This window comes from Tyto alba, unplaced genomic scaffold (assembly GCF_018691265.1).
Source record: "Tyto alba isolate M040663 unplaced genomic scaffold, T.alba_DEE_v4.0 Super-Scaffold_6, whole genome shotgun sequence".
In the NCBI taxonomy this organism is placed as follows: domain Eukaryota; kingdom Metazoa; phylum Chordata; class Aves; order Strigiformes; family Tytonidae; genus Tyto; species Tyto alba.
In genome coordinates this window covers 24785427-24813017 of record NW_024881327.1, presented here as the reverse complement: position 1 = coordinate 24813017, position 27591 = coordinate 24785427, and the positions used below count along the sequence as shown (strand labels likewise).

At 39.7% G+C, this 27591-nt stretch overlaps 1 protein-coding gene across 5 annotated transcripts in view; it reads right to left on the bottom strand.

Moving 5' to 3' along the window:
* The window catches only part of DLC1 (DLC1 Rho GTPase activating protein), a 246759-nt gene that overhangs the window by 33280 nt on the left and 185888 nt on the right, over positions 1 to 27591 (bottom strand). Inside the window, exon 1 of one of the 5 annotated variants that reach the window (XM_042807687.1) lies at positions 6233 to 6370. The exons of the other annotated variants lie outside the window; for them this stretch is intronic. Within the exon in view, the coding sequence (XP_042663621.1) occupies positions 6233 to 6245 (13 nt within the window). The 5' untranslated portion in view covers positions 6246 to 6370. Of the gene's footprint in view, positions 1 to 6232; positions 6371 to 27591 lie in introns of those variants that run through there. 5 annotated transcript variants of the gene reach the window in all.

Here is a 27591-nt window from a genome sequence, read left to right as displayed (position 1 = left end):
TATATATATATATATATAATGTGACTTGTTTCCAAAATATCCGCATAGGTGTATGCTGGCTGTATATGATTTCCCTCCTCACCTACTACACCAGGTTACACAATATATACACTATATACACAATATAGTAGTTTTAGTTGCTCACCAATCCTCTTGGCTAGCACAGGAAACACAATGCTGCTTTTGTGTACCAAAATCTAATTAACTAGGATCTCCTTTTCCTAGTCTTTAGCATATTGAAATAACTTCAAAAGTTTTCCAGCTCAAAACTTAACAAGAGAAACAGCAATTGTTGAAAATATTTAAAAAGTTTAAGGATTGAGCCAACATTTGCCGAAATCAATGGAAGCCTCCATGAACTTCAGAGGAATTAAGCCTTTCCCAACATGTATCCATGGGTCTCTAAAACCCAACAATACTCTCTTTCAGGAATAAAGGGGATCAGTTTCTCAGTTGTCCTCATTATTTTTAACCCAAAAATATTTTAATGATACTTCTGCTTTTTCTAAGTCCAGTTGTGCTATAAGCCCTAAGCACAGGGAACAGTCCAGGTTTTCATCAGTGTACAAGGAAGGACATTGCCTGATGGCAGGAGGGCAGAGAGGGCACAACTACCACCCCCACAGCATGCCCTGGCTGGCAAGAGGTCCTCTCCTCTGTCAAGAGGACCTGGAGCAACTGCTGTGCTCTGAAATGCATCAAATCCACACCATTTTGGGATTGAATACAGGGGTATGGGAATAAAGGATATTCCCCATGTTCCTGTCAAGCACTTACCTTATACACTCTGTAACAGATTGCAATTACTGCTTATTTGCACACTATTAAATATGCTTTTAACTGTCCAAAGTTGGCTGCGCTACTTCCTAACTTGCTGAAGACTTCGGGAAAGCATGTTCTAGGACACAACAGAAACATCACAGTTTATCATGATCCTAATTTATTCCTAAATGTTTTGGGGTTTTTTTGTTTGTTTGCGTTTGTGTTTTTTTGTTTTTTGTTTTTTTTTTTTTTCATTTTGAGCATATACAGCAGGATTAAGGAAGAAATTTAAAAAAACAATGCAAGCTAAATTTAAAAACTAACTTTGTTTAAAGAGAAAACTAAAACTTGATGTGGCAGTTTTCCTGCCAAAGAGCAATTCTTTTTATAGATTAAAGATGGTCTTCTCCCACTGGTTTTTAAGAAGATTCACAGATGAAGAGGAACATGATGTCAAGTGATTTTAAAAAAACTTAAGAAATAATTGGGCACGTGGGTTATTTATCTGGCCTGATTAACACAGGGTGGTCTTGGAGGAGGATTATTTGGGGCAGAGCAAGCAGTTAGTCAAATCCTCTGAAGGAGGTCATGTTGACAGATTCCAGAGTGAGAAACGAATCCTCCTCCAAAGACTGGGAAATAGAAGATGACTTTAACCTTCTCTTCTCTCAGAAATTACTTGGTTAGAATGACTTTTGAGAACAAACTGGAGGGGAAAACATTAACCATTGCTATGCCCAGGCCCAGCATTAATATCCTCCCACTGCATCCTGTCTGCAAGCTAGTAAACTTGCACACTGTATGAAAAGCTCAAATCAAGGCTCACTGAGCTCCAGAGGGAGGCAAAAGTGAGTAGGTCCAGCATGACAGATACTTCTTCTCAAAATGCCCACCCAAAGTCCGGTTTACCTATTCAGATCTAGGAAATAATAGTGCTATAAAAGCTATCTCAATGATTCATACAGAAGAAAGCAGATTTTATACAGTCAGTTACTTCTAGCTTGTTAGCCCTCAACCTCAAAACCATCCACATACACACAGGAAGAACTGTATGGAAGAAAGACTACCTTTGCAGCATAACCATTTAGTGCTTACCTCATTGATGACCCAGTCCCCCACCTGCACCCTGCGTGGATGATAGAACACTAGAGGAAAAATACCAGCAACAGTGTAACACCACCACATGAAGCTGGTAGTGTCCCAGCTGAATGCCTCGTTCCCTAAATCAGAATTAAAGACAGAAACCTGGATTTTCCCAAAGCAAATATTACTATGAACTTTCTATTTCCAGATATTACAGACAGCTACAATATTCTGTCTGTGATATTGCACACTTGAAAATGCTTTTCTTGGTACTTGGTCTGATGGACACACCTTGAGAAAAGGGTCTAGATACAGCAGAGCCATGGTAGCACTGCAAAGCCAATGCAGCACTGCAAAGGACAGCAGGTAGATTATGTATGGAAAGAAGAGAAGTTAGAACAGATCATGAAGCTTTACACTAGAAAGTTTCTTGTATCTTATAATGCACAGGCAATCTGTTCTCAGAGATGCATACAGAGAGCAGAGGGAGGAACGGCCAGCAGAGCACCCAGTTCTGTGGGTCCACACTGTCACAGAAAGAACATCCCCAAAATGCAAAAATGCAAGGGGATACATTTTTCTTAATCATGAATCTTCAGTAAATGACAATAATAGGTCTGGGAAGGTCAAACTGTGTCCACCCCTGGCTTCAGCAAATGTCCTTCATGCATCTCCTCAGGAAGCGTTCCTTGCACAGACTGAGATGAGCATTTGAATGGAGACATTTAGACATATATAAATTATAATTAAAACCAAGTCTAAGGAATTCTGCATCATTTTGAACTTTAAAAAAAACGTTCCCACCGGCAATAAGTGAGCCATCATATTGTGTCTTCATTAGAAGAGAGACTGGATAATAATTTTTCCTGATCCAGTCTCATCTAGCACAGTCCTTCCCAAGAGAAACAAATACTAGACAATATTTGAAAGAATAGTCATCCTAACAAATCATAATGTTTATCATGTTCTAAAGACACTGAAGCACTTCAGTAAGCTACATAGTATTATCTGTCACTTCCAGATAATGAAACTCAGTGAATTAAAGCTAGCCAGTTAAGTCATTCTTGACTTTATTTTACTTCTACCAGTTCCATCAATGGCATACTGTTTTCAGTATGATTTCAAAGATTTGCTGTGTGGGATAAAGTAATACTCAGTGTCAGCAAGTATGGCAGAGTAGGTGTCCAGTGAAAAGAACCAGAAAGCACCAACCACAGCCCTGTCCTGTGCTTCTTTCATCAGACTTGCTCATCACTGCTGGAAGACAGGTTTCATTTTCTCCTTAAAACAGGAGAAGGGGGAAAATGGAAGAGAAACTAAAAAGGAAAAAAGAAAAAACTTGGAAAAAAGCTTTAGAAATCAAAAAACACGCAAGACAATCTGGATACCCCGCACCAGTCAGAATTAAGGATAGAACAGGTACAAGCAAGAAATACACCTGGAATTGCTGAAATTACCAAAATTACTAAATCACTGGAGAGGATATAGTGTTTTGTCATTCATTTGCCCTGAATCACTGAGGATCAGACTGTAAGCAGAACACTACAATACCCAGTGAAGATATATAAATTATATAGGGGCATAATCTTTTTACTTAGTGGAGAAGAAACCAGCAATTTTTCTGTGAACTGCAGATCATTTGATTGCTGTATTTCTGTAATATGAACAAGAAGGAAGGGGAAACATCTGAAGTTATTTTTATTTCCCCAAGTCTTCTGGCTATACTGTATGAATGCTAGGGTGGGTCTGGCATTGTCTGAAATGTGTCAGGGTCCTTCTGCATAGCCTCATTTCCTTCTTCCTGTTGCTAGGAAGGATAGTTAAGCATGAAAAGCGCCTGTTTACAGTACAGGACCATCCTGTTAAGCACATGAGTTCTCTTCCTCCATCTCCTTTTAACTAGACAAGGGTGCAGTTGTGTTTATGCTGAAGCCAATAGCACAACTCCAATCAGAGGGGAATTGGAAGAGAAGTTTGAATCTCTCAAGAAGCCCAAACATAACATACTGTGGTATTTTGACCAGAAAAAACTTTATCATGCAAACTGCATCTCTAAATATTTGCAGAACTCATAAATCAACATGCCTCAAACAAACCATTGCCTAGAATGTAATGAATCAGAAGAACCAGAAAAGTAAAACCAAGCCACCTCTCATCCCCTTCTTCTAGGAATCCTAATATAAACATTCGAGATTAGCGCATAGGGACAACTGCAGTACCTTTTTCCTGCCCCTACCAGAGGCAAAATACACAGGGTAGTTGTGAGTTTCTGTGACTAGCATCAGTCTTTCTCTCTGGCCCAGCAAGGGCTGCTGCAGAACTGGCTGGGAAGACCCAGACTCAAGAGTTAAAAATCCTAGACTGAACCTATACAGCTGAGATTTAAAACCCAAGTGAAAACATGACAAGATATATTCTTGCTTTTAACTACCACATAGAAATGAAACTTAACAATTGCTCCATGGTGTTTAAAACAATGTATCTGCACTTCCTTTTGATAAAAAAAACCCCACCCTAATTAACAAACCAAGTTATTTTAAAAGAAGATAAAAAGATCAGGAAGTCCTAGAGGTTACAAAAGGTAGCTCCAAATGCTTTTATTTCTATGAACTTTTAGATAAAAGGAATCCTCTCAAAACAATGTCTACATCTTCTTTTGCCTGTTTTATGCTCCATAATCAAAGAATCTCAGCCCTAATCAGGATCCCACAGGCAAAGTGAAGTGGTAACCCAAACCTATGTGCTAGAGAGACATCCATTCCACTTCCTGGCCACCTTAGCCTTTCTCTTTTTTGTTGCTTCTACTGGAGATGCAGATCAGGATGCCTACCTACGGGATGTCAGTAAGGATACCTGGAAGATGAGATAGCAGGCTACAGCTGTGGAACCAACACTCGCCTAATGCCAACCCTGTGTGCTGTCAGCCAGCAATAGCCTGGCTGCCAGACGGGTGCTGAATCAGTGGCGCTGAGCTGTTGATAGATTCATACTCGTATGAATTCTCTTCATTTATTATCTTCCTTAAGTTCACTACAAAGAACCTTAAAACATAACCTGACTCAGAACATTGTTACTTATTCGTTGCTGGGAATTTCTTGATCAGGGCAGGGCAATTCAAACAGATCACACTTACCCCTGTAAAAAAAATAAAAGCATCCATAATTGTTGGCTAAGATAAAATTACATTGCCCAGACTTTCAATTCACACGTGTTAAGTACCGTGACACATCAGGCAGAACCTTCTGACCTAGTTAAATACAGTGCTTAAACGTAGTTATTTCATCAATACTCTGATTTTCCCAAAGAGAACAGAGGAATAAAGAAAAAAAGGAACAAACAAACAAAACCCAACCAAAAGCATTGTTGTACCCATAGTAAATGCCCTTGACTGGCAATAGAGCTCATTAGGCTAATGGCAACACATCGCTCAACAACTTGGCAGTTATTGTGGAAGTAAGTCATTGGTGGTTATTTGCAAAAAAGGGGAGGGTGATGCGGGACCTATAAGTGCCCGACTGGAAAACAGCATCGGTTTTCGGTTTGCCCCGAGAAGGGGGCGGGGGGTGTGGGGGGTATGATCCCGGCTGGCAGGAGGTGCCGCTCATCCGCCGGGATCAAAGGCTCCGGGGGTGACATCGGGGCTGGCCACCGCCGCACGGCAGGAGCCACCGGGCTCCTGGAGGCCACCGGGCTAATTAGGAAGAACTTCAAAAGAAACTCGACGGTTCCCGTCTCGCAAGGACTCCCGGAAAATAAGATAAATAAAAAATAATAAAAAAAAATAATAAAAAAAAAAACCACCAAAAAAAAAAAAAAAAAAAAAGAGAGATGGGGCACGGTGTCCACAGCGAGCTGCCGCATCCTGCGCGCCGCTCCGCGCCCGCGGCACCTCCAGAGCTCCGTGCCTTGGGTCCTGCGCATGTTAACCCTTTCGGCCTGCGCTTCCCGAGCAGAGCCGCAACGGACCGCCGCTTCCCAGAGACAAAAGTCGTTCCGGGCTCCCGCCTCACCTGGCTGGGGCTGGGGCTGGGGCTGCTCCCGCCCCGACGGGCGCTTCTCACCCCCGAGAACACGGACCGGCCGGCGGGGGGGTGGGCCCGCGGCTGCGGATGCACCGCACCCCGCGGAACGGCACGGGACGGGGCAGCCGCGCCCCCGCGGGAAGCCCGCCCGCGCTCCCGCCAGCGCTGCCTTCCCGGGCCCCGCGTGATAACAAAAGAGGGACCCCCCGTTTCCCCCCCCCCCCCCCCGCCCCCCAAACTCAACCGCGCTGCTGCCGATGCACCTCCCGGCAACCGCTGGCCGCGATGCGCGGAGCCTGCGCCCCCGGGGCGCGCAACCTCCACCCTCCCCAGCCGTAGCAGGGCTGGCGAGCCCCTGAGCTTACGTGTGAGGATCATGGTCTCCCGCCTGCCGCGGTGCCTCCGCGGGGCTGCCTGCCGAGCTGCCCTCCCGCCCGCCCGCCCGCCTGCCCGCCTGCCTGCGCGGCGGCGGCTCCGCGACTGGCGGCCGGCGCGGGGGAGCGGAGCAGCGCGGCCGCCCGGGCCCGCCCCGCCGCCGGGGCCGGGCCCGCCCCGCTCCGCGCTGCGCTGCGCTGCGCAGGGCGGTCACACTTGCGCGCAGGCAGGCGCAGCCCGCGCAAGCGCTTACCTGGTCACGACCCATCAAAATACAAGCAGAACGCGACCCCCCCGCCCCGTTGCACGCCCTGGGGGGTCAAGGGGGAACTTCACAAACCAAAGGGAATGCGCTCCAAGACGATCTACTGGCTTATGTCCCCTTTACTCCTTGGCGATTTTTAATGGCTGTCAGCTGTTGCGGTGGCCTTTTCGGTGATAGTGATTATAAAAAGCAGTCAGCAAAGCTCTGAATACTTTTTTTTTTTTTTTTTTTTTTTTTTTCCCCCCCCCAGGAAACGTGCAGAAGCGTACTAATAGAGAAGGCAGTGTGGCTCCTCGGTGGTATAAATTGGGGAGGGTTGGGAAGGCCTGGGGGATTCTGAGCCTGCAGCCTGAAGAAAGCCGTGCAGGGTGGCCAGGGGATGCTGGTACCTCTCCCCCTGGGCAGCGTGTCGAAGAGCGCTGTGAAACACTGAAAATGTCTGCACACCACCAAAGTCTCAGTCTGGACCTGGATGGAAACCAGCAAGTGTTTTCCCTGCGGGGACCACAGCATGGCCAGAGGCATGGCTTGCAGATAGCAAAGCAAAGCTTGGCTTCATAGCTTTGTGCCTGGGAGTCACTCCCTATACTGTTTACTCCCCTGTATATTTTGCGAAGATTGTTTGAGTGCTTATTTCTTGGTTGACACTCACATTCAGGGCTTTAAAATGGCACAAAATAGCTATTTTTGAGCAGCTGCCAAACTATCAGCTTGGAAAAGAGTACTGTAAAATTCTGAAAATATCTGGCTCCCATCAAAGATCATGATTGGTTCATTTTCTTCCAAGCCAACATCGTATTTTATACTCACTGGTGTTATTCTAAGATTCAGTTGTCATTTCTGCACTATGATCTGTCAGATATAGAGTATATATAGTGTAGTGCCTGAGTAGGCAATTTGCTGAAGAATAAACATCTCCTCCTCCTATAGGCTGCAAACTATGGCCAGTTGGCTATTCTAGTGTTGTTTCTGGAAACCCCTACACAGCTCCAGGTCATTAATTTACTTTAATAGACCAGAAGAGAATGGAACTGCACTTTATCTTCAAGCTTGACTTTACATATATTACCTGCTTAATCAATTACCTCTTCATATCTAAACTCACTCCAGCTCTTTTTGGCATAACCACATTTACCTGCATTTTTGAATTCTTCTTCTAAGGCACCAGGATATATGTTTATAAGGTAGGTCAGGCTCGTAAAATGTGAATTGTTAACTCTAACTCAGGGAAGACAGACCTATGCTATGTCCCAGCTGTTGAACAGACAAGGTAATCCCAGTCTAATTGGCTTTCTGTCTGCATTGTCTATAGTTTTATGCAGTTAGTAGACTAGGAGGTGACAGAATAGTCATGGCAAGGGATGGAAAACGCTAGTTGCATATTGTGTGTGATTTTCAGAGTCTGCATTCTAGAACAAAGAGAAATTGTTTCTCCAGTAAGCATCCTCAAAAGGAAGGGAAAAAAAAAAAAGAAAAAAGAAAAAAATTATAAAGAACATGTAGGAAAGCATGCTGTTACTAAGGCATTTCCATCACAATGATAATGCTGGAGCCAGAAGACCACCATGTGTCAAGTTAATACCCTTGGTAAAAAGCAGGGTTTATTCTTGTAAACACGGACTGCCTAGGCTGCTTCCTGGACCAAGCCTGCATCTCTGTATAGGAAGCTTTTGTATAGGACCCACAGGAAGCTTTTGAAGAAGGAAAGAATGTACTTTTACTCTGCAGAAAAAAAAATTGGAAGGGTTTGGAGGACTCAGCAGTGTGAAAGAGAACTGAAAAAAAGCTAAGAATGAGAGGAGGAGACGTGGGGTAGTGAAGTAAAATCCAAAGCAAGAGGGCTGTGTGATAGATGCAAAACAAGAATTTGAAGTTAGAGAGTTTTGTTTGAGGTTTCTGAAATGGGTGAATGACAAGATTGGTGAATACTTGACAAATGTGGCCCAGACACAGAAGATGGGGAGCTCTCCATAGTTAAATCAAGGGTTATCATTGTCACCTCTACCACTTTGTAAAATAGCAAATGAATGATGATGCTGATGATAAAATGCTATGTTTGTGCTTTAATTCAGCTCTTCTGTTCTGCTTGCAAAGCTAATCAGCTCCCACAGCAGAAGAGGAATCTCCATCCTCATTTAGCCTTTGTGGATTCCCTCCAAAATGTCAGAACCAGTGATGTTTGTGATGGAGCAGTCTGTCTGCTGGGATCATTGCTAAATAGATGCCAGAGGATTATCACTGACCTGGATTAGATTCTTGCTGGTAATCTGAAAGAGAAAGGCTTTGATTCTAGTTTGTTATCAACCCTTGAAGACATGCAGTCTCTCTGGCTTGCATTTTAACTTGGAATTCTATAGGGCTGCTTAAGCAGGCTGTACTTTCCAAGCTGAAAAGCTAGGCACCAGTCTCACATTTGCTGTTAAACGTGCTCAGAGGAGCATTCCACCTGAGGCAGGGGTGTTTAGCAGGCTACAACCACCCTAATCACTCATCCGGCTTTAAAGAGTGTTGTGAAATCTGTAGAGCTGTGGGCCTTTAATATTTTTATTTCTTTATCTCTCTGGTTATTCAAAGAGCAGGCAGCTGCCTGACAGAGACCCAGGATTTTAGAAGTAGCTTGCCTAAGAGGATTGTTTCTGTGGGGTACTGTTATCCTTAATGCAATCAATGAGCTGGATGGTAAAGCAATTGTAAATGATTGCCTGACAGGCACAATTATTCACTTTAAAAGGTGAATTCTCCTTCTGTTGTAACTGCATAAGGGAGTGATTTGCAGGACCACATCTAATAATAAGGACTTGATTGTCCTCTGTTTTCCCTCCCAGGCCCAAATGCCTTAATGGTTAACTGTACCCTTGTCATCCTTTTTCTTCTAAATAGTGCAGTACACAGAGAAGTCCCAATTCAGAATTAGTCAACTGACCTGCTAGTACAAACACAGGATTGTCAGACACATGATTGCAATTCTAAACGCTAGTATTAATATCCTCTTAGCAACAGCATGATAGATTATAGAGCAGTTTCAGCCTGAGTTTCCAGGCCTCTGGCTCGAGGCTTGGATTCCTTGTTGACTGGGATGTTTGTGTGTAGTATTTCCACAGTCCAAAGGACCTTCATGTTAAAACGACTGTCAGTGAAATAAGTTTGCATTTTCTAGCACTTGATTTTACTGAAAAGTAATTATTTAAAGGAGTCTGTAATTGTTCAGGCCTCTTGACAAAGAGTGTTTGCACTATCACTTCTCAGAGATAAGTGGTATTAAGAGCTCCTTGAGTCCAGAGAAGGAAAGCTATTGTTTCACCTTCTAGAGAATCACAAAATGAAAGAAAGCATATTTCCAAAATACTTTTTAACAAAATACTTAGTAAAGTTGTTATATCCCATAAACTTAGGTGCTGCTCTATTGCTTGTATTTTATGGGCTCTCTACTCTAAAAATCTTCACTCGTATTTGATCCCAGGCAACATTTAGGGTTTTTTGTTCCTTTTAAAACAGTAAACAATAAAGAATATTAACCTTGCCTTCTTCTTTGTGGTGCATATAACTGACTATTTTAAAAGAAGGGATTAGTGAGTACTATGATTTTTCCTGCTTTTGAATGCCCTCAAACACTGTGAGTTCAACAGTTCAGGCTGAAAATTAAATTACTAGGTTCACACTGTACTTAAGAAAGAGTCTATTATATGGATGCACAAAAAGATAAGAAATAAAAATTGATTATATAGTTAGATGAAAATTCAATATAGTAAAGCATAAATACAGATAAACTGAAATAGGAGGAGAGAAAATAAGTATTTTCATTCCACTTTAAACACAGAGGGTAAGCTCCTTAGCTGACATGCAATACCATTGGTTTATAGAAAATGGTGGAGATGTAGGGTATCTTTTCCATATCGTGTTTTAGATGCTGTCACTGGTAATGATTTATTTTTTGAAGGTTGCAGAATTTTCTACTGTGAATGGGTCTGCCTTCCCTTCAATTAAAAGCTATATTTTTACATAAAAAAAAAAAAAAAAAAAGATTCACCTTTGGAAAAATAACCAACTGAATTTAACTTTCAAGGATGTAGGGAAAGCAGATTTGGGTAACCTAAACCTTATTTTGAAGAAGTGCAGGAGGAAGGTAGTTAAAATTTCTAACCTGTGATAAAGACTCAGAGATGATCCAGAGTAAATATATAGCTTGTGACACATAGAAGAAGTCCTTCTTCCTTATGCTTAAAAAATTCAGGATAACTGTTATTTTACTGATAAAGACAGCATCCATAATTGATCACTCCTTCACAACAAGGAATCTGAACCTGAAATTATCAGGACTAAAACCTCTGCATGTATGTGGTAGAAGTGGCCGTGTCAGCAAGACCTAATGGATATGCAGGTCCCGGGGGACCGACTCTGACACACTCCATTAGAGAAAGCTGTAGCAAAGGTTTGGCCCTGCCACGGCACCATCCCCAGGTTTATCTGTGGTAGCTGCCTTGGTGGCTGTGTGGCAGCCACGGCACAAGGAGTCATCCCTGGCCCCTCACCGCTCTTTGAGGGTCCTTTGAAAAGCAGCGGCTGTGCCTGGATTTGCACCCCTGCGTCTCTTCCTCCGCGCTTACAAGTCACGATGTGCAGTGGCTGGGAGAGGAAGACAGCACAAAGGATGCTCTTTATCAAAATATGTGCTACGGAATGATCAAAAGATAAGCAACTTGATGATGGCGTATAATGGAGGCAGGATATATCTCAGCTTTGTGTTGCTTGGCAAAGAGAAGGTTTTTTTAAGACCCATTTCACTCTGGGTTCTTGTGATAGCAGCTGTATCCTTACTAAATCAACCAGCTTTTCCCTCTTCATTTTTAAGCAAACAGATTTTACCCTCCACCTTTAAAACCACCAGTTTCCAAGATATTCCAATGGTAAGATGCTTTTTATTTTTTTTTTAAACCTCATTCTGTGTTCACACGTGACCTCCGGTCTGATGAAGAAAAAAGGTCAGCTTTCTCAGAGAGACAACAGTAACCTTCATTAAACAAGAGATGTAAGATGCCAGTTGCCCACTAAAGTAGATGAAAACTGAAAGACTGGTGCCTTAAACATGTCAAAACAGTGGTTAAAAAATAGTTTATGAAGCAGCTGTGTTGTTATAATATACATGAGATGCTAGACTTTTCAGCATGATACCTTGGGACAGACCATGTCAGCCATGCAGTGTCCAGCTGGGGTTAAAAGGAGTAGAAGGGAAGGAAAGAAAGTTTTCTTTTTTTTTTTTTTTTTTTTAGTTATAGTAAGTAAAAAAATTATGAACAATGAAAAATTTCCTTTCAAGAACAAAGTATTTCTTACTTCCATCTTCCATTTTGTGTGATCCAAGGCTTTTTAGTTAAATGAACTCTAAATTCATTAAACTTATTTCCTCTGGAGGAAATAGGCACATGCATCCACCTGGACCAGTTGACCCATTATGTGAAAGACTGCTGCTGTTTTAGCCTTGGGGAATCTCCAGGACTCAGGAAATAATTTTAAACCCATGACTCAATAAAGCACGATAACTATGGCAACTGGAACACATACACTACAATGGCTAATTTCAGATCAGTATGCATCAGGGGAGGTACTAGCTTGATATTATAGTGTGGAGAGTAGCTATTGCTAATATAATATGAAGTTACAGAGACAGGGAAGAAGGCAAACACATGTTAATAAGCCCAGTGAACAAAGTCAGGCCTGGTGTGAGTCAGGTTAGATTCATAATCCTTGGGCCTGTTCTTGACAGCACACTAGACTGAGTCTCAAAATACCGCACTGCAGTCTTGTCCTATTTTAACTTATTGGACAACCTTGGTCTACCCATTCCCTTTCTCATACTTCATTTTTCCTTAAGCAAAATGGGGAGAATAATATGTGCCTCTTTTGCAAAGCCTGTGAGATGTACAGTGGAAAGTACTGTATGAGATTATTATGCTGATACTGTGCCTAATAAAAATCCTCTTGTGGATCACCAGCTTGACTGCTTCCTTCATTGTCCATCCCCCTGCTTTTGCTTATTGTAACTGAAAAAACAGCTTACAGCAGCAATTACCTTGCGTTTTACTGGGAGATGTGTATATGCAGACAGTTACTTAAGGGCACCTTAAGAAACTTGCTGGAGTGTCAACACCCATAATGATGTCTGAGGAAAGATGAGAGAAGTGGAGGGGGAAGCTAGCTGTCTTGCCAGCAAGAACAAACTGAGTTGGAGAAGATTTATTAGGTGTATATTACCCAGATAAATGTGATCCTGACTTGAACAAGAGCCAGTAATAGCAAGGGGAGAGGGTCAGGCAGAAAGAAGCGGCTGTTTGGCCTTCGTCAACAGATTCGAGACCTGATGGGGATTAGGAGGAGTAACAGAGTTGTTGGGGTGTTCATTAGTCACTCTAAAATTTAGGATTATGAATTCTAAATGGATGGCCAGTTTAGCTGAAAAATGTTTCCTCCTCCGCCATGCTACATTTCTCTTTTTATGCCAGCATGTTACAGAGAGTGGGAGTACTGTATGATATTTGTGAACATGATACAATACATAGACATGACTGACAGGTTAATAGGAGCTTACATGTTTTAAAAACAAAGACACATATTCTGTTACATGACCACAAGAAAAATAAACATGGAAAGCGGTTAGTTTGCTTTCATATTTCAACACTGTCACATTATGAAGGGCTACCTTTTTTACTCTACTTGTTTCTGAGGCTTTACTTCTGTCTTCATATAATTTTACAAAGAGACATGATAAATGAGTTTGTTCTTGAGAGATCAAATCTCTTATATTTAACCTTAGCCCAGAGCAGTTTTAAAATATCTAAATTCCTAATAAATAAATTTTAAAAATCATTCTTTTACTATTCCTTATTACTGATAATATATGAGCGAGCATTATTCTTACTAAACCAAAAAAAAATCAGGGTCCTTTCATATTCTGAAATGCCTTTTTTTTTCACCAGACTTCAAAATGCAAAGACAGGTAGCAGTAATTGGAGAACGTTTTTACCTAAATCTCTTTGTCCAGTATACCTGACAAATTGAGTTTACCTGGCTGTTATATTAAACTCTACAACAATTTTGTCTCTAAAGCAACAGAGGAAACCCTTCACTCACTTTCTATTATTTTAAATCCAAAATGCAGTGAAGCAATTACTCCACTATTGAAATTTGCAAGAGCTAAGGAGCTACCCATGTAACTGTTAAGCACAAACAATATATTCTAGTGTAATGCAAGTTTAGCTTCCAGATGACAGGCTCACTCATTCTATAATAAATGATTTATACTTTTATACAACACCTTTAGTATAGCAACACATCCATCCTGAAGAACCCCTTTCTTCCTCCATCGCCACGAAGTGTCCACCTGCCTTGGTAATGTGATGTGCCCTGTGAGGATCTGACAAATTGTGTACATGGAACAGATACAGTTCTGATGTTTTTAAAACCTTTTTGCCATTGGATTCTTTGGGTCTTTTGTTTCTGATGGTTTTACTGAAGATTCATTAACATGTATGATGAGTGGTACAGAAAAATTAAGACTTAAATAGATATGGAACCTAATTATTTCTTTATGGACCCCTGTTAAATGTATGAACAAATTATAGGATGTGGTGCCAAAAAGGGTATGGATCATTTCTGGTCTTGTACTTCTGAAATGAAAAGGATCAGTTTTGAGAAAAGTAACACAGGAGAAAAAAGACTATTCAGCTAACCTGTTTTTTGTTTGATCACGACTTCAGAGAGTTCAAGGCAGCCAGGGACATACCTGTGCTAGGATCAATGAGGCAAGTGATTAACCGTGATAGGACATCCTGCACCTTTCATGCTCAAAGCAGAACTTTCTCTCCTTTGAAACAAGAGCCTTTACATCACTCAGTAGAATTATATTTCTCATGAGCAGCATTAGAGTACAGAAATAGTCTCAATTTTCTTTGCTGAGGAATCTTTATTTTTTCCAGATACAGAAGGTCTATTAAACCTCAAGATTAACAGTGCTCCTGGCATCTGATTTTTAGTCAGGAAGTATAAACAATGACTTGAAAGGTGTATATGCAGAACTTTTCATCTGATTTACCAGTAGCTCTTTAGAATCTGTCATGCATGTCATATTGACCTTACAAACTTAATTACCTAAGCTCTAAGAAACCACATGCTTGCCTCTCAGCTCCTTAATGTAAATCAGTGACTGCACTAAGAAAATGCCCTAACAAAAACCATCCTGAAGCATCCTGAAAACTTAGATTCTAACAGGTCAGAATATGGAATTTCTCAGCTGATGAAGTGAATTGAATTATTTAGAAAATATTTGGAAATAAAAGCCACATCCCCCTTGGCTTAGGGTGCAAGAATCCCACGTGTCAAAAAATTATGAGCCAGATACCCCAAATCATAGACTGCCTTGAAAGTAATAAGTTTTAAACATACATTTTAGAAACTTTCTGGTTTTATATCAAAGACAAGAATTTTATGTGATTGCCAATATATAAAATCTGAATCAAACCCAAAAACTGGTGTTCACCTCTATGTTAGACAGGTGTTTGAAGAGTGTGGTGGCTTATCTCTTTTGCTATTTTTGTTGCATTTCAGAAAGTTAGCTGACATCATCATGAGATTTGGGCCACATGGGAAACTTCCTGGCCGGTGTACGGAGTGAGAACAGGGACAATCCATCCTTAGCTTTGCTTCTGAGATAGTGAGCTATTGCCCACCAAGGCAAGCTTTTATCTAACCTAGGATTATTGGAGGGTCTATCTGTTTCTACAGGAAGCACAACTTCCTGCATTACCTTCTGAAAACACCTTTTTTTCCCCTAAGCCACGTAAAGAGCTCTGTGCCTGGAATAAGAGTTTCTCATCTTCATGTCTGTATCACCTATGCTGGATATTTCTTTAACCTGCTGTCATTTTCTTCCATTTTCTTTCCTTCTACTTCTCTCTTCTTCTTCTTTTCCCTCTTCATAGCTAGCTGCCACCAAGAGCAATTGTGGGGGGCAGAAGTGCCCTCCTTAGTTCTTTTTCTCGTCTCCTAGTCCTTTGGTCAATGCAAATGAAGAGCAGGCAGAACATTAGATCCAGAGCTGTTGAACAGTGTTCCACAATGAAGGAAAAGGGAAAAGCATAAATCAAAAGAAAAATATATCAACTTTCTAGGAGAAACACAGGAATCTAGAACTCAAAAGGGAAAATATGGGAGAGATGAGATCAGTGCTAATCTGAACGAACTGTGACCCAGCAAACCATATCTGCAATTGTATAGGTAATGCAAATCTAGCAATTCATTTAACACTTCCTTGGAGCTAGGTGGTGCCCAGTGCTCAGAACCCTTGGATATGAACAAACATAGTAAATGAAACAGGAAAGAGAACGGTCTCCAAGAATCCTGATGAATTTCTGCTAGAACTGCTTTATATAGTGATTAGTTATGTTAGGGCAGAAATCATCAGAGCACAGAGTAAAATGTGAAAAAATCTGAGAGCTACCTAATGTCTTATAGCTACTCTATAATGTAGTGCAGAGCATAAAGGGAATCTCAGAAAATTACGATGAGTTGGTCTGCCAGACTTGAAAATAACATCTGTCATCTTGCATGACCTCCTCCCTTGATTAGAAAGGGCTTTGTTTATTTCAGAGTTAAAAGGTATTTAAACCTTGTTCCTACAAATTCATGTATGCAACTCTATTTCGTTTGAAGGGTATATTGAAATTTGAGTGCATAAATGCTTGCAGAATCATGGCCTTAGTTTTTAAGTGGTAGATTTTCAGGCTCTTTCACAGACCATTTTTGTGATCTCAACCCCATTTCATTTGAAAGTCTTATACTCATTCCATTAAGAACAGATTCTCAAGAATGAAAAGCTGATGCTTTATCCTCTGGCCACTTGTACCTACTATTTCTGATCTGGCTGATAATGCCAGAAATCAAAGTACAGATTCTCAGAACAGCAAAGCTTTTCATAATGGTGTCTCTGCATGAAAAGTCCATGTGTCAGCTAAGAAAATGAATTTCTAATAATACTTGGCACTGAATGAGTGGCTTGTCTCAAAGGAGTGCATCAAGCAATGTTTATCTGATCTTTGTAACACTGAAATAGGTTTTACCTGTTTGAATGATCTTTGTCTTAGCCATCTTTATATCAAGAAGCTTATACTGGATATGATATCCTCAAAATTAGCAGAGAGATTATTTTTTTTTTTTAATAAGGAAATAAAAACACTCTAGGGATATTTGCATTTGTTTGTTCAATAGTGTTTCTCTGTTGGACAGGGAACAAAATTTTCTGTGCCTGCTTAAAGTTCTGGAGAAATTTATGGTACTTTTTTAGGCCAGGCAAATGTTATGCAAGTTTCTCTGTGCAGGAGGTTAATATACCTTTTAAAGATGTTACCTATGAGTGTGATGTCCTTTTCATTCTATAATTAATTACTCAGTATTCTTTTCAGAACATGCTACTATGTAAATTCTATGCGATGACACAAACTTGTGAATGTGTGTCTGCAATTTGCAGTGTTAGCAAATAAAGGCTCTTAGTCAGATTTCTTTGTAGAAATTTGACATAGACTGTGTATGCATATACTGTAAAGAAACAAATATACTGACTGATTTAGAAATGAATACCTTTATTTTGCTTTAGATTTGAAATAGTAATCTGAAAAAATAAATGTATGCATTAGAAGGCTAATTAGTTATTCTTGGTTCATACAGCAGCAGTTTTAAAAGACAAGCATTCCTTCACAGGCTAAAGATGAATCAAAGTTCTCCGATTCCTGTAAAAATGTGTCTCTACAATCATAGTTTGTTCTGGATCAATTCCAGTGCATTGTGACGATGGGAGCTAGAAAGGAAAACTCAGAAGGGTATTTTTAATCACTTTTACCACTATTAACAATGTGATGCTATTTCCATTGTTCCTGTTATAAAAATAAGTAGCTGACATGTTCCCCAGAATTGATTATTGTGTTTTAGTGAACAGATCAGCCGTCAAGACATTGCAGCCTATCAGGAAAGGGAGTGGAAAGGAGCAGACAGAGAAACCTCAAAGGAAAGGACAAGACACTGTGTCTTTTGTCCTTTGTTCCAAGATGGAAATAAACTGTCTCCACTTTTGATAAGCTCTTCTTTTGATCTTTGTTTGCAATAATTAGGGTTAGACACTAAGTTATTTTATGAACCCTCTTAGTTTTAGCCCCTTCTAAGTTAATATGAATATGAGTTGTTTGTCCTCTGCAAACAACCACATTAAGGAGCTTTTTATGAATTACTTTTATTTATGGAGATTTTGCCTAATACACAAGTGAACTATATATTGATAGGTTTTGGGAAGATGAAAAGTATTTCTTCTGCAGATTTAATTTCACTTCATATTTTACAAATATGTGAGAATATAAAAATATATAAAAAGATATAAACATCTATTTCCTGTCTGTCTGTCTCTGTTGAATATCTCTATAATTTTTTTAGGGGTAGTGAGTTTAGGAATTCTTATCACACTCTGCTCCCATATACATTAGGCGGTTTGTAAAATCTGCCCCCTACATAAGAATATAAATTAATGTCCTTACTTATGAGTATAGGTAAATATGATGTCAGATACCTTTGGCTGCAGAGAGAAGAGCTGTTACTCTAATTCATGCTGAAAGACAAATTGGATCCAGTCACTAAAGGAAATCCTGGGAAATAAGAATTTGGGACTCAGCTGGACTATGTTATAAGCATAACTGGAGAGTTACTTGCGTCTGGTGCAAACGTAACAAGAAATTCAGGTATTAGCTTAAGAACAAATGTGGTTTTCTTAGTTTGCTAAAGCCAGACTTTGTCCTAGGCAAAAAAAATGCAAAGCTAAACCCAAAACCCAACTCCCTGAGAAAGTAAATCAAATTAATTGCAATTATCTGAGAAGTTAAATACATTGTAAATTTAGGCAGTTTTCATGTATATGACCAGGATTCAGGATACTATGTAGTAAAACAAATGTAATATTCAAAGAATGCAGGCAGCAAATGTGTTCGTGTATAAACATATCTGTGGTATATAGTTGTAATTTCAGAAAACAGTCCAGAATTAAATAGCATATGTATATTTTTACGTTACTGTTAGCTCACAGATTTTAGGGATCATTGCAACAACCTCAGCTACAAATCTTGATTAGGATTCCTACCTGAAGTTTTATCTCTGACATTGTACAATGCCTCCCTTAGTAATGCACCTTGATTTTAAGATTTCATGTGACAGCTTCAAAATTTAAAACATGACAAAATTACTTCAGAGCTTAAAATATGTGCCTTACTCCAAATTTTTATTCTCTTAGAATCAGTATCTAGTCTTTCACCTGGTTTCTCTTTTAGTGTCCTGAGGATCACGATCAGGCTGTGCGATTGCAGTGAGAACTACATGATGCAAAGCTGTAACATGCCTCCTACTGTCAAGGACAAAAAAAAATTATGTCTGCTTTGTTGATACATGTCACTGTAATAGTATACAGTTTCATGTCTGCAGATTTAAAAAAACATAATCATTTTTAGTAGCTTCTGGAAGGATGTAGAGGTATAGTCATTTACTGGAAAATATAGAATGCTCCTTAAGGAATCTAAACTGCTGAATCTTTGTATCTCCAGTGGAATATATTCTGCTCTTATCAGCTGAATAAGTGATACAGTCTAAACAAAGGGTAATAATGTTCAACTGGAATTCCAGGAAAGGAAGCTTAACGTGAACTTCCTGATTTAATCTTACAAAAATAGAAAGGTTGATAGGATAAATTAATCACTCAGAAGAGCAGATTTTGCTTCAGTTGATTAAAAGAGATCATAAAAATGTCAGAGTACCCCTTTCTAACATTTAACTGCAAAACTCACATACAAAACTACTTAGAGTATCATTTTAATGCATGAGACTGAGAAGAATCTCTTCAGAGAAACAGCTCAGAGAAACTTCTGAAAGTTTCTTCTCGATTTCCAGCCTGGAAATCATGGTGACAGCTACATGGACATTTCTCATGCAATTTCCTTTATCTTCTGCTTCGGCCAGGAAAAATCCTCCCAGAATTAAATTTGGAACTTCTTCTGAAAGATATCAGCAAGTCAGAGATGTGTGGAAATTAAAGAAAAACAAACCAAATGAACTATTTTGAGCCCTAAGAAAAGGTTTTCTTAGGTTCAATTTGAGTTCACTTTGACTTCCTGACAAAGGTAGTCACTCAGCTGTGGAATAAACTTGAAAAGAAAGTTGAAGGAACACTTTTTGGAGAAGATACATGTAAGTCACTAGGAAATGAGCAAGAGTCCTGCACTGCTGGGAGAATGGAAATTACAATGCTATAGGCCTTTCCATCTCTAATTTCTGCAAATTTGTCACCTGTCAACAGTTTTAAATATAGACAATATGAAAAGTGTCTAAAATGCAAGTCAGGCAAGTGGCAAGTTGTGATTATAACTTTCCTCTTTCCCTCTACCAGACCAGCAGCAAAACATGTAAAAAATGTGTGTGTACTGTTATAACCCTCATAGCAACAATAAGCAGGATATCCATGGGACTGCCAGAGGCCATCCATATCAGAGGAACATGCTATGCATTTCCTGAGGTCTTGCATATGCTCCACCCATGATCAATCCTTGCCTTAGGTGAAAGGTGTTTATTTCACACTTGGGCATGAACATCTCATCTTCTTAGAAATAGACTTTTTTGCAGCAGCTCAATAATTTTCAGTGTCTAAACTCTTCCAGGACAGAGCTCTGTTTAATAGCAAGATGATGGATGGTAGTCTTTTTGTTCTCTTAGGCAGAGCCTTCACACAGTTATTGGCATTTTTTTCCCTGATCAGGGATTGATCCTAGGTTTTCGGTTTGTTGGTTAGTTTGTTTGCTTTTTACCAATTTTTATTGCCTTCCTATTTGTTATTGTCTTTTGTTTGTGGGGTTGTAGGTTTTTCTGCTCTTCCTTACTAGCATACAAAGTAGCTCAGAATGGGACGTCAGAGAGAGACTTAATGTGATAGGGCTGCTGTGTGCTCTTATGACAGAGATGAGTGCTGCCAGAAGAAAAGAAGAAGAGGCAGACCTGGTGAAACATCACATCTGTGCATGTAAAAGATCTGAAACACTCTAAGGGTGGATATGGATGACTGATAGTATCTGCAGTTGGAAGAGGAGCAGCTCCAAGTTAATACTGAATCATATTTTATTAGCTAACACTGACCTCTATTTTACTCATTTGTGATCCCTCGGACAATTCAAGGACAGGATTAACCAAGTTTATTATAACCACTTGTTGTTTTTTCTCTTGATGCCAAGAAGTGAAGAATAATGTGAGGAATCACTTCTACAGATAAAAATACATGGAGGAGGAAGGAAGAGGTGAAAGAGTGGCACAAAGGAATCCTAAACCACGTGGACCTTCTTCCATTGCCTGGGGACTGATTCCATGGTGAAAGCTAGACAATATCTCCTACTAGAGATTTAAAAAGGCATATTCCTGAATAGTGCTGGAAATCAGGTCAGTGTTTCGTGAAGGTGGAAAATAAATACCTAAAAAAGCAAGTTCATACTGATCAGCAAACACTGCAATCTCCTCACTCCCTGTTCTGCCTGAGGTATCTGGGTGTTTCAGACAGCTGTGAGTGATGAGGCACCCATCTGTGATGAGCTAAGGATGGGATGTGAGACTTGGAGTCAAAATGGAATTGCCTACTTTTGACCAAAATGTACTTTATAGGCGGGTGTGCTTCAACTGCCAACGATCTGTTTTGTTTTGGCACTAGAAATAACAGTTTTGGATACCTCCCTTTAGAGGGTTAGCTGCAATTACAGATATGTTTCAGAAGGTTCTTCCATTTCATAGAAAAAATTGATGAAAATTAGAAGGAACATGCTCATCATTTGCCAGACTTACAAGATATATTTTTCCTACATATTTAGTGGTTTGGGTAATTATTTTCTTAATGAGGAGACTTGTCAAAACACATTATGATGACTGATTTCACATCACCCTTGTTTCTCCTAGCAGTTTCTGATTACTGATTATATGATACAGGAAAACATTCATTTTTAATTACATCCAGTAAATTCTTAGAAATCATTAACAGCCAAACTACTATAGCCTACCTAAGTGTTTTACAGCATTTCTAGAGAAAAGAAAACCAAAAACCAAATAGCTATTTTGATTTATAGTTATGGTTTTAGTTCAGAAAATGGAGGAGTTTGATTGTACATTAGGAACTTAAAGACAAAAGATGATGAAAAAGGCCGTGTCTATCTATGCTATTAGTGGACTAGGGAGCCTACAATACTGTATGAAGAAATACACTTGTTTGCATCACTGTGATACTTTCAACTGAGGTTCGCAAAGCATGCTGCAAACAGTGTATTTAGTCTCAAAGTAATTTTAATGAGTAAGGTGTCATTTTACTGTTAGAGACACTGAAAAACATAGAAGAGTATGGGCATTTTCCACAACTACATTCTGAACTGGCTGAGAACATTGTCAGCAAACCGTGCAAGTCTTTTCCCCTTTCCTGGGATTTATCTTTAGGCACCACTCAGAGCATACCATAAACCCTCAGGACACAGCTGGTTCATGCTAGCTTTTGCTAAATTTTTTGGTAAATGGCTTTTGCACCATTGTAGCAAGAGGAAAAATCTCAACTAGTCCCAGCACAAGACCCAAAGTTGCTGGAAGTTTCTGTCTTCAGCGAGCATCTGACTTCTTCTACCACACTTCCAGGGTGACCAGGGCCCAGAAAAGGGAGCATCTTCTTTATCTCAGAGAGGGGAACACACCTGGGTGGGTGCACACCTCTCTTGACACTAGTCAGTGTTTTGAGGGTGCCATTAAATATAGTAGTCATGTCTAGGATGTCATGAAAGAAATGAAGTTCTGTGTTGCTTTAGAGAAGAGGGAGAAAATACAAACTGCATCTGATGTATCGGTTTGTATTTGTTTTATCATATATATTCAGGTATACGTCCCATGTAGTTTACTTTTACCTTCTCACTAACAATCATAGTCCGCTTGCCCAGGAATAACCTTTGTGGTCATGTTATGTTATTTGAAATCCTTGATGTAAGGCATAATCTTGCCAGCATAGCTATAGTGTTCTGTACCATTTTACCAAAGTAATTTTAAGTATCCAAGAATATGTATTTCTTGGTCATTTTAATACAACGGTTATCTGCAGCTTGCATTCTCTGCTAACAGATGTTTTGTTACTAGTATCCAGCATTATGCAATAATACAGTGAGTCCCCAGAACTCCCTGTCAGGAACACAAAGTACTCTAAGATGGATCACTTTCATATTTTCTGGCATTCAGTGATGGGTAAATCTCCAAATGGTTTGTAGGTCCATTTAGTTTAAACTAAATATCTAGAGCTCAGATTCCTGGAACTCATTTTTTTCAGACTACAAAACCAGACTAGTTATCTAGTGGGGGTGATGGTACTGGTAAGGGAAATGAGAGAGAAAAAACCTTTTTCAAATTTTCTAGAACTGTCCTGGTTCAGCTTGAAATCAACAGAAAAATTCCTTTCTTTTTCCTTTTTTTTTTTTTTTTTTCTCCCTTCTCCACCCAGGTTTTCACCTTGTGTATTTGTTGCTGTTTACATATTCAGGATGAAGTTCTGTCTCAGCCACTTTCATATGAGCTCTCTGAGCTGCATCTTTCATTTATACTTATATGATTACTCTGGTGCCAAGGACTTGTTTGGAAATAAAATAAGGATTGTCTGAGACAGACTTCAAATTTACCTTGATCATAATATTTCTCAGGAAGACAATTGAATAGCAAGGACTTCATTTGAGGTCTGGATGAAAAAGCGTCAGAAACCTTCCTGTTAGATACTGATCACCCATGTCAACTGGGAAGAGCACAGGCTACTGAAGTAGACAGATTTTTTTAGTTACAGCTTCAGTGGTATCAAATATTAGGAAAATAGTAATTGTTCCATTTAGCAAGAGTGGGATAGCAAAAAAATTTAATGTGTTTTAACTGTTTCTATATTCTTTGACCACACAGTATGATACATTTATTTGCGTGATTACACATAGATAAATCAGCACAGGTGTATGAATGTATAAATGACATTTTGACACTTTCACAAAAAAAATTTCCTTATTGAGGCAATTACATTTGAAATGCTGTGTAGCAGATTTTTTTTTTTCTTCTAATGGAAGATAATTAAACATAATTAAATTACAATTTCATCATAATTTTGCAATGGTAACATTTTAAAGCCTGTGTCACTTGCTTTTTGCAGCTGTTATTTTGTTCACAAAGTCAGTCTCTGACTTGACTTTTCTGTAAGATTTCCAAGTAGAACCATTTTTACTTCCTCTAATGTTACAATATTTGGCAGGGTCAGTTTCATACGAATAAATGAATGAAGGAATTGCTTAAATTTTAGTGAAAATGCAAGTAAATATTTTTTTCTCAGTCCTGAACTTGTGCTAAAAAGCATCAAGCACCATGGGGTAACAATGAAACTAGCTGTTTAGTGCAGTACCAAAATATAAATACATCAATCAGAGCTGATACTGCAGAAATTCTGTAGAGTGCAAGAAAGGGTAAAGAAATGATGGAAGCAACAGAGGGAATTTTAGATGGCTGTCTAAAGGACATGAGAAAGCATGCTGAAAGCATTTCCTGTAGCACAAGCAGGGGAAAAGGCTCTCTATCACACTTGCATTGCCCATGGAGACTCTGTATGAGGGTTATCCATCAAAGCAGCCACTCGTGTTGCCTGCACAATACTTTACTGGGACAGGCACCTGCACTGAGCACACATAGGAAGTACCCAGAAGAAAAGGCCAGTGAGGAGGTTACTAGGGTTGTATGTTTTTTCCTGTCATTGCTACAGCTACTGTAAACACCCATGAAAGAAACTGTAGTGTAAGTTCAGACAAACCAGTTTCTTTGCTCACCTTTTAACTTCAAATTATGTAGGGAGCAACAAGCTCTGCCTCCTTCTCCTCCATGATCTACCATGGACTTCAGATCATGGCTTTTAATTTGCTCCAAACTCAAGTGCCCTCCCCTCCAGGCTCTGCCCCTCAGCCATGTTTGCTGTCTCCATTGAGTCTTCTCGCAGTCCAACTGCTGGAAAAATCTTCTCTATTTCTGGATTTCTCCTTTGTCAGAGGGAAAGCAGCTTATTCATACTCAGCTTTGTTTTCCAAGCAGATTTTGTTGACAGCCTGCAATTCCCCCAGAGCCCTTGCAGAAGCCTATAACATTGTACAGGGTCCTGTGACCCACACAACTGCCTGAGAGCTCTGGGTACTACTTCAGCCAGAAGACTTGTGTAGAAAACAGGGCAAGATATTGCACAGCAGACTGATTTACTGATCCTGGACCTTGGATTTGTAGCTCGAGCCTTCACTATCTACCCTCCCAAACTTGGACCGTAGGAGGAATGCCTTTCTCCCTTACTGTGTATGTGCTCAGGGCTATATTCGAAGCCACACAATTTCCATGAAGTAATTTCATGGCACCTAGCTAAGTACTTATAAAAATGTTGCCTTATGCGTAAGGAGAGAACAAAATTAAGGATTCTCTGTTGGGGCTGGTGCACAGCTGGGTTTGTGTGGGAGCTGATGTATGAAAATGAACGCAAATATGTCTGTTCTTCAACTGGAGGTAGCAGCATAGGGCATATACATAAATGAGTGGGAAAAGGCAGAGTGGATAAAATACATGCAGTTATTATTCTGCTGTTCAGGGCTACATGCCATGTTCAGCCCCCCATTTCACTCAACCCCAAATACAATTTACATTATAAGGGAGATTTTCTTTAAGTGCAGGTAAAGGTCATCAAACTCTTGTCACAGGCCAAGAGATGACCACGAGTTAGAAACTGAATGGTAACAGGTCATGGAAAGAGAAGAAATCTCCTGTAGACATTTTTGTTGTGGAATCACAGTGATGTGAGATTCTGAGGGCTACAGCAAAATGCACATGGGCTTACTAATAATTGTAATTTATCCTAATGATGTCCAGAAGCAGGGGATTTAGTTGTAGTCCCTCTTATGTCCCACTAGTTTAGGAGACAATCTAGCTCATATTGTTTTACTCACCTCAGAAAGAGAGAGCTGAATACACTTGCTAATAGAAAAGCTTCAACTTAATATTATTCTGTAACTTATGCTCAGTTTTATTATGTTTGGAAGTGCAAACAGAAATGTTTAGCAGGAACAGACAAATGAACAAAAAATTATTTCTCTGGAATAAAGATCCCAGAAAAGCAATCAAGGAAACTGTTTTAATGAAAACCTGAGATGGGAAATGCTTCAGCATGTATCCTCTTTCCACAGCTCTGTTATCTTATGAAACAGACAGGTGCTGGAAAAAATGAACTGGAAATGACTTACTGAAGAGTTGTGCCAGACCATTCCTTGCTGGTATATCAGTAAGTGCTCTAGAGGAAGCAGAGCCTGATTCTCCTCGTTTTACATCCAAATTATTCCAAAAAAGCCAAGAACTCCCTCCTTTTCTACAATAGCAAAAATAAGTAGGCCATGAGTATTTTCTCTGATGATCTTTAGCCATGAATGCATATAATTTAGAGAAGTTGAAAACAGTATATTTGCAAACACATATGCAAGTTGTCAATATAACCTCTGGAAAATCTTCTGCAGCTGGTTGACAGTCTTAAAATATTATTAAATGTGGGGTTATTATTTCGCCATGTTTAGGTCACTTTTGGATACAACATACAGGAGAGGGAAATATTGGTCATATTATATTAAGCAATGAGCTTTCCATATGTTGGAAATAGTGTCATGAAAAGAAACTGCCCAGAGAAAGAAAACTTGGTATTTATGAGAGGGAGTACTCAGTACATCACCAATGATCCCATCCAGCAGAGATTCTCAGACTCTGCCTGTTACCATGCTGTCTGATCTCAAAAAAGGAGAGATGTTATTTCTCTTAAAGAAATAAAAAATAAAAATAGTTAGGCCATCCATCAACTAAAACCAAGACAAGCGTTTGGTTCTCACTGTTGAAATGGGATATTATTATTCCCATGGGGATTAATAAGCCTAGCTGGAGGAGTCTGGCCCTTCAGGAGGTCAATAGAGGAATGTTTATGATTAATGTTTTGGTCCATGGTATATCTCTATGCTAAATTAATAAAGCTACATTGTCTTTTACTATCCCTTATTAACACAACATTAAATTTCTACTAACATTAATGTTGCAGACTGCCCTTGGCTCTGTGAAGTAAAATAATACTTTGTGGAAAAGATTTTACTGTATAAATAAGCAGATTTAACATCCCAGTTTGTTCCCAGCTCTCAGATGTCAGCATTGCCTGTAATTAGCTGCGAGCTGGAATGCAGGTTGCCATGCAGTAACCACACCAAGCATCTTCCTTCACATCTTGATTTCCCATTTCAAATATCCCAGTCAAGTTTAGAAAATGAGTTGTGGAAGCAAAAGAGAGCAAAAGAGAGGAGACTCAGAGCCAGCATTTAAGGTGAACCTAATGTAGAATCAGCCTGTTAAATAAATACTTTTTTTTTTTTTTTTAAATTTACTTGGCATTGCTTAAACAAATAAATGCCTCAAATAAAATAATTAGAGGTATTCATCAGCTAAAAATATATTTCGAAGGACAATTTCCACTATGTAGTCCGAAGCTCTCAAAACTAATGACTGGAGGTTACAGTGACATATGATGCTTTTATTTTTTATAATCAAGATTAAGGGTGTGTGAAAGGTGAATGCTTGCAAGCTCTGCCTGATGTCCCGCTTTCTCACCTGACAAATCTGGGATGGCTGTGTAAACCTCCCCAGAAAACACAATCCTAATCTGCTGCTATCATGCAGTGGCTAGAACAGCTTCCCCTATTTAAAGCAGATTTAGTTTTCAGGCTGCCGTCATTCTCCTGATGTCCACAGACGTGCTCCATATTTGCACTGAAATTACAGAGCAGACCCAGCCTCCCTCGAGCATTTTGATACCAGCAACAACATCAGCTACTGCTATCAGTGAACATGAGAGATCCCATTTTTATTCTGCCACTTGCCAACAGACTACACAAATAAATGCATTTGTTGCCTATAGAGAAATGTAAATAACAT